Source organism: Neodiprion fabricii, chromosome 7, assembly GCF_021155785.1.
Source record: "Neodiprion fabricii isolate iyNeoFabr1 chromosome 7, iyNeoFabr1.1, whole genome shotgun sequence".
Lineage (NCBI taxonomy): Eukaryota > Metazoa > Arthropoda > Insecta > Hymenoptera > Diprionidae > Neodiprion > Neodiprion fabricii.
In genome coordinates, this window is record NC_060245.1 from 8,877,421 (window position 1) to 8,890,059 (window position 12,639).

General features: G+C 39.0%; 1 protein-coding gene across 1 annotated transcript in view; it reads right to left on the minus strand.

Moving 5' to 3' along the window:
• The window catches only part of LOC124185963 (dynein axonemal heavy chain 2), a 670,443-nt gene that overhangs the window by 565,486 nt on the left and 92,318 nt on the right, over nucleotides 1-12,639 (minus strand). Inside the window, exons 3-5 of the mRNA XM_046577226.1 lie at nucleotides 4,206-4,320; nucleotides 3,936-4,069; nucleotides 3,606-3,799 (exon numbers count right to left, since the gene is read on the minus strand). Coding sequence (XP_046433182.1) covers nucleotides 3,606-3,799; nucleotides 3,936-4,069; nucleotides 4,206-4,320 — 443 coding nt within the window. The remainder of the gene's footprint in view (nucleotides 1-3,605; nucleotides 3,800-3,935; nucleotides 4,070-4,205; nucleotides 4,321-12,639) is intronic.

Genomic DNA, 12,639 nt, shown 5'->3' on the forward strand with positions numbered 1-12,639 from the left:
ACTGCCTTCGCTCGCTCGTCCGACACCCCTTGGAACGTCGGGCGGCGAGCGAGTTTCCGCTGAATTTACAATTCGGCGTTTTTGCTAAATACACAATTCCGGAACAAAGGCTCGCCTCGCGACAGTCATCCTCGAAGCGCGTGATTTCGCGCTCGCCTCATCCCGGTGTTGATTACACCCGGGATCTGGCGGGCGCGAAGACGCTGACGTTGCTGGCCGTCCAACTACGCCGTTGCGCTTGGTTACTCCACGAACTGGTTATAATAAAATATTTTATATAGTGTTAAAAAGGGTGAAATCACCCGTTTTGTCCCCTTTTGAATGATCTAGTAGTCATCGTAGATAAAAGACGTTTATAAACCTCTTATGTCTTCAAAAAGAATAAGGTTGCTGCGTCAACCGACATTATTGTAAAAACAGTCAGTCTCTAGACTTTAAAAAGAGAGCTTGTGTCCAAATACATCTATTTTCTTTCTAAAATATTCCTTGTCCGTGAGACTTCTTTGGCTCGGCGTTCGCTTAAATCGCACAGAGAACTCTTTGATTCTCTTAGACCTTTCTTAATTTCTCTCCGTTGTTACAATAGACTAACTAAAACTATGCTTCCTTGTTTCGAGAGATAATAATAATTGATATAATCGGTAAATCCTGAGTAAATATGCGGCGCTCGTGACAGCACGTCGAGTAAAATTTTGTTTATAGTTTTGAGTTATTGTTTATCGTTCAAGCAGTGACTAGCGTCCGCAGGCATTAGAAGCCGTCTAGATTTAGTCATTTCGCTTTTCTTTCAGTTATATTATTTTTTTTTTTTTTGGGGGGGGTTGTGTAACATCTAAGCATGTGAATATGAATCGCGAATAGCGAATTTTGAATTGTTATTTCCCGTTTTGTATTTTAAGTCGCAATGAGCGACGTTTGAACTATTATTTTTTCTTATTTATTTTGTTTTGCTGGTATTATCGTGGCAGAAAATATATATTAGTTTGATTCTATCACTGCTTAGTAAAATAGCGTGTTGGTGTTGCGTATCTCGCTCTCTCTCTCTCTACCAAAAAATAACCCCTCCCCTCTCCGCGGTACTGAGCTACCGAGCATATTGTCGCGACATAGTGCATCAACGATTTCGAGACGTGTTTATCACGCCAGGCGCCCAACAAAACTTCACGATATTGTTTGTAGGTCCAGGATAGATCGTGGACGCCGAATCATTATGCACGCGTTAAGTTCTCGGTCATTTGCTCCGAGTGACCGAGGTGCGGAAAAATCCACGTCACAATACATGATAAGAAAATCAATCAGTTTCAGTAGTTTGTTAACCTTGATGAAGTAAGACTTTCATTTGATTGTAATTTCATTTAAAATTGTTGTCAATTCATAACACATTATATATTTACAAATTTGATAGAGCAACAATGATTGATAAATCTGAAGTATGATCTGAATCTATTCATTGAAAAGAAAATTAAAAAAATTTATAAGTTTTGCTTGATAAATACTGTCAAAATGAATGTTGACAAACGAATTATTTGATCGACATTACGTCATTACAAAGCTGAAGTTAGTAACGTTAATGTATGGAAAGACAATGAAACAAAAATGATTATTTTGCACCTTTATATATAGAACAATACTCTCAACACCTGAAAAACAGGATAGCAGGTCACAGATCAAAAATAAAAACCACGAACATGACAGTTGCACTTTAGCTTCACACTTATTAGACTTAGGCCACACTTTTGATTTTACAAACTCAAATGTACTAACTACAGAATCCAATTGGTTTAAAAGGAGTATAAGAGAAATGTTACACATCCGTAGGAATAATGACATCACTATAAATTAAAAAAAAAAAAACAGACATTCAACATTGAAGTCATTTATATAATGAGATAATTCATAAATCAAATATTTCGGGGTCTCGCCAGTGCAGCCATATTAGGTTTATGTTTCAAATGTGTAAATACCAACTGTGAATAAATCGATTACCTGTATTGAATAAAGATCCTCACTTACTTCTATCATAGCGAGACAACAACACGGTAGGCTCGTAGGATTGTCAATATTTGTAAGTAATCTATTCACATTCACACATATAATACCAAATTTACTATACAATCAAATTTTCCATAAAATTCAATAATCTCTTGTTTCCTCATTATTACCATTCAAATGTAAGGTCTTATACATACGTAACTCAACCTATATATATATATATATGATCATATATCTATAAAAAAAAGTGATAAAACACACATATTAATTTAGGTAATTTTATATAATACAAAATTGCTAACGTAAATAAGAACATTGTCAGATAACATGTTAAATGTTAACAGATTGCCTGAAGACGATTGGCCGTGGCCGATCGAAACGTTGCAACCATTTAGTTAATTAAAAAAGGATTTAGACCAACTACGACGAATCATATTTAATACTTATAAATGACAACGTTATCAATATTATCATTTTTACCAAATTTACCGTGAAAAAAATAAGTTGGCCGCTTTTAGTAAGAATAATCATGTTTCCGCCGCTGTCACTTGTTAAAAGTGTCGATACGAAAAATGTAGGGAATTCAGTCTTTTTCCCATTTATATTCAACATTCTTGTCATAAGATCAATCTTTCGGAAATTGTTTTTGAAAACTATATGTTTGTACCGTTAATCCAAGATGGCGAACCGAGCGGAACCCATTCAAGGTTGAAAACTTGGATATTTTTTATTGGGGCCCGGAACTCATAAACATACATCAAAATCATTACTACAACACTTTTCGTAGGGCAAATACCCATATTGACTGGACTATAAACTATTATCTTCTTTTTTCGGAATGAACTTTTCCTTTGAAAAACATTGAATCATAATATTTTGGAAGCCAAATATGCAATTTCTATAATTACCGAGTAATTTTCTGTATATAAGTCATAGTTATACTATATAATAAAAGACATTCACTCAGTAATTCTTAAAATTGCGTACTTGGAATTGAAAATAGTAATTTTTCACTTACAAGTCATATAGTTACACTGTATAATAAATAAAATTCACTCGGTAATTCTTAAAGTTGATTATGTAAACTCATAAATAAGATTGTTCAGTGTTTTTAAAAAGAAAAATTTATCCCGAAAAAAGACGGTCTGTTCAATAATTGGTTAACTTTGAGGGCTCAAAACTGTGTAAGGGCGCGAAAAAAATAACTAGTTGTGCTCATAAACGGAATCCTCGTCCTCAAAAATATTAACACATGCTTCCAAAAGTAAACATTTACATGATACACCTAAAAATATTGAATTACTTCATGACGCCATTTCGCGAATGTTGGCAGTTACGGCACAAGCGCGCTTGACGCCGCTATAACATCTTGGTAGTTAAATAGTTAAAACTCATACCTCTTCACACGCATGAATTCTAAAGAAAAATGTGTGCGAGCTTGCTATGTTGAAATTGATGGGTTGTGAATCGGTCGTTACGATGTTTTCCCAGAATTATAAATTCCTCGGCAACGTACATTTTGGAAATCAAGTGATCTACTGTAATTCGGATTAAGATTTGCAGTAGAACGGAGCAGTGTATTAATCTCTACTGTAGCAACATGAAATGTGTACCTTGTAGTTTCAACAATTTCCCAATTCTTTTCTTTCAATTCTTTAGCGAATCTCGTAAATTTACGAAATAGGGCATTGGCCGTTGCATCCATTTCATCCATTCCAATCGTCCAGAAATTTCCTGTCTTATAACGTTCCCATGCTTCATTCCACTCATCTGTAAGCTGCCAAATCAATTCGATAGCAGTAAGATCCTGAAAGTACATCGTTGTGTTTATTTTAGTATTAGTTTTGTTTTAAACTTGAAAACGAATGATCAATTATTGAGATAATACTGATCAATCAAATAAATCCGTGTATGCTAGTATGATACTAATACAATCAACAAACTTTTTCAAGTTTCGCTAGTTCCATTGAATCTGGATGGCTGATACCAAAAACAGCTAAATCATATTTCAGTTTGCTCTCTCTTGCTCTAAGGAAGTCAATTTCTTTGTGAAAGCCTTTCAGCCACGCTATAGCATCTGTAAGAATTCGTTGCAAAATGTTCATTAAAACGACATATATTAAGAGTTAATTGCAATATTTTTGAAAATTTGTCAGCATGATCATACTGTTGAATGGTAACACAATAACCCTTTGGTTAGTCTGCGGATTTACCTGATGATTTCCAGTCGGATGAAAAGGGTCCACTGGTGTACAGTTTCTCCGAAAGTGATACAGCATCGTGCTTGAATATTGCTGCATCATCCAACAGTTGATTTTTGAAGGTTTCCTAGTCAACACATAACAAATATAGGACATAAAATGGTGCACACATATTAAACAGGCTTTTGTTCATTATTGCGAATCATTCAAGAAAAGTTCGGGTACTCTTTGATCCAAACAACAAAGTTTGGTTATTGTCTACTTAGACTACCTTAGTAGTAATGAGTCTTTTAGTTTTCTTATTCCCTATAATAGTAAGCCTTATTTCTTAGTGGACCACGATCACATAACGACATTTTCGTGTGAACGCATATGTGTCGCACGGTGTACTTATGTTGTGATTTCGTTACGTAACAACCATCATAGTTTCACACGAATATGTTAGTTGATGGCCCAATAATCAAATACGCTACTGTAATTGCAGCCGTCCATGCTTTATATCCGTACACTGAGAAAAAAAGTTATCGAACCAAAAAACTAATTTTTTTGACTTCCAGTTTATTTGGTTCGAAAAATTTCTCACTCAGAATAACCGCTTTTTAGTTAAAAAAAAAGTATTGATGCATTGATTTGAATGATGTATGCTTTCGCGTTTAATGTATTTCAAACCAGTACATATTTATTTCATTGGATTAAACTGGAAATTTCGTAACAAAAACTCCGCTTGAATCAACAAACCTCATTTGATTAGTAAAAGAATAGTACTTTAACCGTTGAACACATCGGTTCAAAAGCACCGAGACATTATAAATAATAATTCTACGCTTGCTGAAATATTAACGTTATTGCCAGATAGTATATTTGGCTCAATGTGATATTTATCCGACATAATCTACGATAACTATGATCAAAGAGATGTGTAATATGTTGGAACAAGAATTTGTTTCACAAAACAAGTTTTCATATTAATTTGAGCAAGTTATTTTGTCCCTCCGATTATATAGCTACTTCAAACAAAAAAAAATCCGTCCAAGTAAATGAGGATATGTTTGAGTGCAACCAAGAGAGAGTTTTTGAGTTGCTATATGTACCACATTCAATTTAAGTTTATTGACTAATAGAATGAAATATAACTTTTCTCAGTTTTAAACAATCATGTGTAATTGAAAATTGCAAACATACACTTGAAAAGTTCAAGAACTCTCGATAAAATTGCATACGCGCTTGTTATAAATGAATCATTGTTTCTACGAAATGAACATTATTTCATTGAAAATTTTTTTTCATTATTCGATAATCTTCTGATTTTTTGATGAGCATGTTTCACGTTTTTCAACCAATATGATAATTCATTCGAAGTAGTACCAATTTCGGTCACTATACGGCAAGCTTTCCCGCTTGAAAAGTAGCTTCAAAGATGTTTATATACTCGAATGTTTCGCATTACCTTAAACCAGATTCATACGAGTCTGCCAACTATATGTTACGCGATCTGTTAGGTTATGGTTATGAACTAACCATGTTTTCCAGTAACTAATTTGAAGTGACGCTACTACACTTGTTTGGTGACATTCAATATCAATAGCGTATCGATTTGGGAAAAAAAAGTTTTCAAAAATGTAACCGAGCGATACTTACACTACATTTATATATTTTCGACTAGTACACTACATGTTCGCAGAACTAGGATAATGCTCAAATACTAAAGGGATCATTAAATAATTGAAATACATTTTCAATCCAAATACGGGATTAGTCGTGGTGATTTCCGTTTTTTTTGCACAATGCCATATCTTCCTTTCATCGGAAGAATATGCCATTGGCCCTTGTAAACATTATTTGAGTGAAGGGACAATTTATTTGACATGAAGAATGTGCAGCAGGCCGAACCGCTCCGCACGTCCCAGACTCAAACCCTTGAAGGTTACCCCCACTCTCGTCAGATAGAACGTGCTCTGCCGTACCAACTTGAGGTCAAAAACGTGCAACCTTACCGACAGTTGTATCGGTCGACGGTAAAAATCGCGCTGCTTTGCCGGCAATTCTTATCGGTAAAAGGTCGAAATGATGCTGTTTTACCAACAATCTTACCGACTGAAGGTCAAAGTCTGTAGTGCTCGCCTGCCAACGGTAGAGGGCACAGCGGAGGCGAGAACTTTTTTACCGTCCCGCATTCTTTTCCCACTATAGGACTGCTGATGTGTAACATTAACCACTCCGAATTCCTTTCCCACGGTAGGACTGCTGATGTGTAACATCAACCACGCCCACATTCTTTTTCCACGTTATCAACCACGTGACATTCCAAAATTAATAGTTCCGAGAATTGTTTCTTATCCACTCGGATATCGCTGATGTGTAACATCAACCACCTCACATTCCTTTCTCACGTTATCAACCACGTGACATTCTGAAATTTATGGTTCTGAGAATTGTTTTTCACTTACTCGGATGTCGGTTTGATATCCAAGGTCGACCGATAGCAGCGGTACATTCAGAGCCATGGATCTGAGGTGTTGGGTTACTATCGCTCTAAGAATGCTAAAAGGTGCCCGCGCAAAAACAAACATACGGATTTGATATCAACCACGTGACATTCCTCAACCTCCACCAAATTTTAAATTATATGGTGGGGGAACGTTATATAAGTCAAAAGTGAAAACTTCATCGTCAGTCTGAAGCTGTTCTTCTTCTTGCAAATGAGAAGTGCTCTGGAACAACAACGTAAATTGAAAAAATGACTAGAACTGCTCATCAAGAATATTGGAGAAGTAAAACATCTGCTGAAAATCAGATCTGACCTCAATCAACTCACAAGAGGTTTCGAGCACCTACAACTCGACCGTAACGATCATGGACTTTTCAAAAATTGAACGAAGTCCTCGCCTGGAGACACTTCTGCCCTTGAAAAAGCTTTCGGACCTCGAAGTATACTTCGAATACCGGGTCAGTGGCGTTCGTCGGGTTAAAACGAAATTTGGAGACAAAATCGTTCTGGACTTGGATGACTCTTTCACGATTTTTCTGCCCAACCGACTGACCAAGGCCCTCCACGAAAATGAAGATTTGTTCCAGAAGGTGACGACAGCCAGTAAGGAGATACGGTTGCATCTACGCTATCTTGGCGGACCGTACGGTCAACTTGAATTTGTATACGTATAATCTGAGTATCGCATTCGAATACCCATTGTTCGGTGTAAGTCTTACGTTCAATGAACAAAAAAAAAAAGATTGAAATTATGAATATTTTTTCATTTATCCATCTTGTATACCTTTGATCCTACGTACGTTTTGTACCTTGTAATTGTATCTAGAATTAAGTCTCAAAATCTAAGAAAATGCTACTCCGAACACCACTAAGTAACGATGGAGGGTTTCGAGCTGCGTCATGTAATGTGAACTCTACGATGAGTATTTGGACGGGTTCAGACAAGACCAGAGTGCAAGGTCGGCCGATAGCTGCGGTACATTCAGAGCCAAGGATCTGCGGTGTTGGGTTACTATCGCTCTAGGAATGCAGAACATAACTCGGTTTGAGTACAGCTCGGTCAAGGATGGAGAGCAAGGTTGAATCTTACATAAGCTTCGTATTGGAAAAAATTCTCTATTAAGAGCTAAGGTGAAGGTAAAGGTGTGAAATTATTTCATGAATATTCTTTGCAAAACAGTTTTACTGAGTACAATTTTTAGGGTACAGTTGACAATTGCTTCACAACGATAGAACAATAATTTTATTTAACAGTATCATGACCAGGATGATATATTCGCCAGGAATGCAGGACCGTTCTTGTAGACGCTTCTGCACAGTAACACAGACCGTACACCCTCGCCATCCGAACAGTATGATGATTTTCTAGCCAATTTTGAAGTATCAAAACGTTTTGTGCTGCACAGATTGCGTTGGGTATTGTATGAACGTCGCATCTTAGAGACACAGCTAAAGTTTTTTGCAAGGTTTGAAGCGACGGACAGTCAAAGACCAGCATACCGATGATTTGAACTTTCGGGACAATTTCAAGCAACCAATCTCGTTTTTCTTCTCCTTTTACGTACACGGTTTCAGCTTTGTACAGCCTGTCTTTGATGGTCCACTCAACTGCCTCAAACAGTATGGTTCCACAGCTCCAAGGTAAACCGTGAAAATCGCGTTCTAACCAAGAATTTTGGCTTTTGTATTTGCCGTTTAGACAATCCCATTCGTAAGGTGGTTTGAAGAAAAACACAGATGGAGATGCTCCCGAGTAGATTGAAATTATAGGCAATTCTTTGAATGTAAAAGTATTGTTGAAGGGTCTACGAAAGCTTTGTATGTCAACGATAAGCTCCATCTTTGAACTGTGCGAGATGGTGGGAACGGGTCAGCTTTTATACCAACTTTTTCACCCCGCCACTGAGCGGGTTGTATTCGACGATACGATCGTGAACAATCAAGCAGTACGCCGATGTTTTAGCGGGAAAGTTGGCTTTAGCTTCAAATGCAAGACGGATGTCAACAGGTCCGTACTTCAAGGATTCGTTCTGTTTTGAACAGTCGGTAACAAATAAGGGGACGTGTCGAAGGAATTCACTCTTTGTCAGCAACGGCTCGGGGTTCTTGTCGTAGTAGGTAGCTTGGAAGTTTGCGTACATCTCGTACAGGAGCGCGTACAAATCACGACTCATGTTGAGGTTCAGGTTACCGTACGGATAAGATTGAGAGTTTAAAAATAGCTTGACGTCCGTGATATTGCAATGATCGAAATGACTTGCGTTCTTGCCGGTCTAGTTCTGTCTACTTGTTTGGAATCCCAAAATGACGTACTGAGGTTTTTCAAGCTGAGTGGAAGTTTTCACAGTCCAAACGTGTTTCAAAGTTGTGGGAAGTAAGGGATATTCGTACAATTCCCAACTGCGAAAGCTCATTGAAATAAGCGGATCTCTCTGAATGAAATTTAGTAGGACAACTTTTTTCTGATCCGCGAGTTTCAAATACGGTATTAGCCATTCCACTGCATTGATCGTGATTTTGAATTCCTCCTCTTGAGTCTGCATGATTGCGTTGACGTCAGTTTTTGATCTCGTCAAAGTGAACTCATGTTCAGCGTTGACAACGATTTTGCGGTAGTCTTTAGCGAAACCCAATATCATGCTAAGCGGTATCAGTACGTCAAAATTTCCCTCGGCATCGGTTAATTCTTTCTTCTCTTCTACATCAAGCCATCCAGCCTTCTCCATCAGCCAAGTCTGACCAGGGTGCACGGAAGCGTAACCCTTCATGAGACTTTTTAAGCCAACGTTCTTGCTTCTATCAACCTCAACTGCATTAATTTCGTAGCGAATTTTTTCGAAGAGATGACAGATCGCGTTGTTCACGAGCTGTGTGTTCACAGTAGCTGTACCATCAGGTTTGAGGAGTCGTCCATGGATATGTACCGAACTTTTGCTGGGTAATATGCATAAATCATGATGCTGAACGGTGATTCGAATTTCATCGCTGTTGTTGAAAGTTGACGAGGCGTAAGGTTTGTGAGCGTGAATCTCGTGATGCGCAACGGATTTGTCAAAGACGACTGGTGTTTGAATGTTTAAGATTTCTTCCTCCATGTTATGTAGCAGATGATAAGAAGGTAAAATCTGATTTTTAGTTGTCAAAAATTCCTCTTCCAAAAGTGTTCAGTTTCAGACCCAGAGCTATCAGGAACTCCACGTTTCGAGGTGTTAACGGTTCGAGAATCGATCGATGACAGACTTGATCGGGGCATGCCGACTTACTGATACACCCACTCTTTGGCAGTCTGTTGTATACAATTCCCATCGTTTATTGCGATTTGATATGTAGTCTAACAGTAATAACTTTTCCATGAAAATTAACCAGGTCTCCGTCTTGATCCACTAACCGGAGCTGAACGTGATCTATGGTCCTGACGGTGATCGGAAGGTAAATGACGTGCGACGGTACTTCCACGATCTCATATCCTGGTAGGACAGTCGGGAAAAACTCGTGAATAGTGTGTACTTTGTGTCCGTTGGCGAAGGCGCCCGTTGTAATGCTACACTCGACTCGCAACGCGTTGACCTTGAGTATAGTTACAGGCACGTCTGATTCGTGAGTTTCATCAACCTCCAATACACGTGGTGTGAATCCCAAAAGTTGAGCAACGGAATCATTCGGCTCAAAGTTAATCGTGTGATTGCATGTGATTCCGCTGCGTGATGTATTATTGTTGGTTTTGATGGCGAGCCTGATATCTGTATTTCTTAGCACGTTTTGAAGATATTTCTTCTTGTCCTCGATCTCGTAGCTGCCGGTAGATATGGTGATCGCTTTATCAGCTACGTAAATTTTATTGTGACCGCCATCATTGTTGGGAACCGAATCAAAGGTCAACAATTCTACCAAGCCAAGAGCATAACTTTTATCACGAGCGAGTTCGATCGGTGGGAAATATTATGCCCCGAGTATCGAAGAGGTTCCCGAAATCGTTAACGTTAACGAATCATCCATGACTGCGAGTGGTAGACTGAATTTGATGAATCACGCACCATGTTTATATAGCTCACTACTCGGAAATTTCAGACACAAGTGTCCGCATTTAAATGTATCATAATCCCGGTACCTTTCATGATTGTATTCAACACTACCAACGCCGAGGTATTTCATGCGGTCTGAAGGTGGTTGAAGGTTGCCGGAACTGTCAAAAAATCGATATTATTGTCGCGTTTCTTGTATGCAACACAGTGTGTTTCCGGACTGTCTTTGTCGTCAAGGTTGATTATAGCTGACTCGTTTTTTCATGGACCCTTTTTTGCGGCATTTCGTTTCGCATGAAAACACCACGGAAACGCGGAACCTTGAAGATTTTTGCATATTTCAACAAGTCCCAATCATTTAACGCTAGACGTGGTAGCATCGCATCTTGTTTTTCGAAAGGTGGAGACCAAGACCTGTTTTGTTCGGTTTCATATGAAGCCCTTTGCCCAACGCGATAGCTTCCATAGTTTTGTTGTGTCGTTTGCTCTCTCCCAGTTCTCGTCTGGCAGCACTTGCATCGTTCACAGCTTTTGCTATACCTGCCGCACCACCGGCTAACGCGCCTGTAGCACTGAGTCCAGCGAAAATAGATATCGGAAACGGTAGAAAACCACCGACTTTTGAAGGTCTGGTAAGGCGCGAGGTGTTTGCACTTTACATTCACCACCCGCTTTTTTATCGGCGTTCTCAGCTCCCTTCAGCGCAGATTCAATAGCTACTTTTGCATCATTGCTTTGAACCACAGAACGTTTTGCAGCACTTATAATTTTTCTCAAGGTCACATTTTTTGACTTCCGAATTCCCATTCCGAGTTTTGATTTTACTTCCATTGTATTAGCTATTGTCCAGGCGGCTGCCCTCTCAATCAAATCTGCGTCATTTGCGAAAACCCGTTTCCAAGCTTTCTCAGCCAACACCCTATCAGCCTCGTTTCTAACATCAAGATTTTCACGATTCTGCGAGTGAGCAATGTCCTGGTCCTTGCAAGCTACGTCGAGAAGATTGATTCCCGGATCACCCCGTGCGAGTCGCTCTGTTGATTTTGTACCGGGCCCACAGTACTGATAACCAGGTACATGCAATTCGACTGGAAGGCTGTTGATGATTTTATTCACCAGACCCTTGTCACGATGTTGCCGCCTGCTGCTGCTTCGTTTACCTGTGTACGCGTACATGCTCGTATGTTGACCGAAAAAAAGAGCTTCAAAACGGGGTATTTATAGCAAATCCGATCATTCATGTCCGAGATGCGGTTTGAAAAACAACCTACTAAGCTTCCCGTGATGAATTTTGACAAACTTTCGGAGCAAAATGTCAAAAGGCACAAACGGCACGGTGAATTACTCCCGAATAGTGTACGTGCAATAATCTGTGAACCGTCGAATTGTGGTAAAACTAATGCGTTGCTCACACTTATAACCCATCTCAACGGACTCAGATTTAAAAATATTTACATCTACTTGAAATCTCTCGAACAACCTAAATACCAATTGCTGAAGCAATTGTTGGACCATGTTGAAAATACGGAGTATTTTGCGTTTAACGAGCGTGAGCAAGTGATTACACCGAAAGAAGCACGGCCCAACTCAATAATCATATTGGACGATGTAGCGTGCGAGAAGCAGGACAATATTAGAGCCTACTTTTGCATGGGTAGACATCACGACGTTGACTGATTCTATCTCTGTCAGACGGACGCGCGTATTTCCAAACATCTCGTGCGCGACAACGTAAACTCACTCGTGTTATTCAAACAAGACGATATAAACCTGAGACGCGTATACAACGACCATGTAAACACCAATAAGTCTTACACAGAGTTCAAAAGTGTGTGCTCTGCATGCTGGAACGGTGAGAAGTACGGGTTTCTGGTGATCGACAAAGACAGTGAGCTCAACGATGGACGATACAGGAGCGGATTCGATTCTTTTGTCA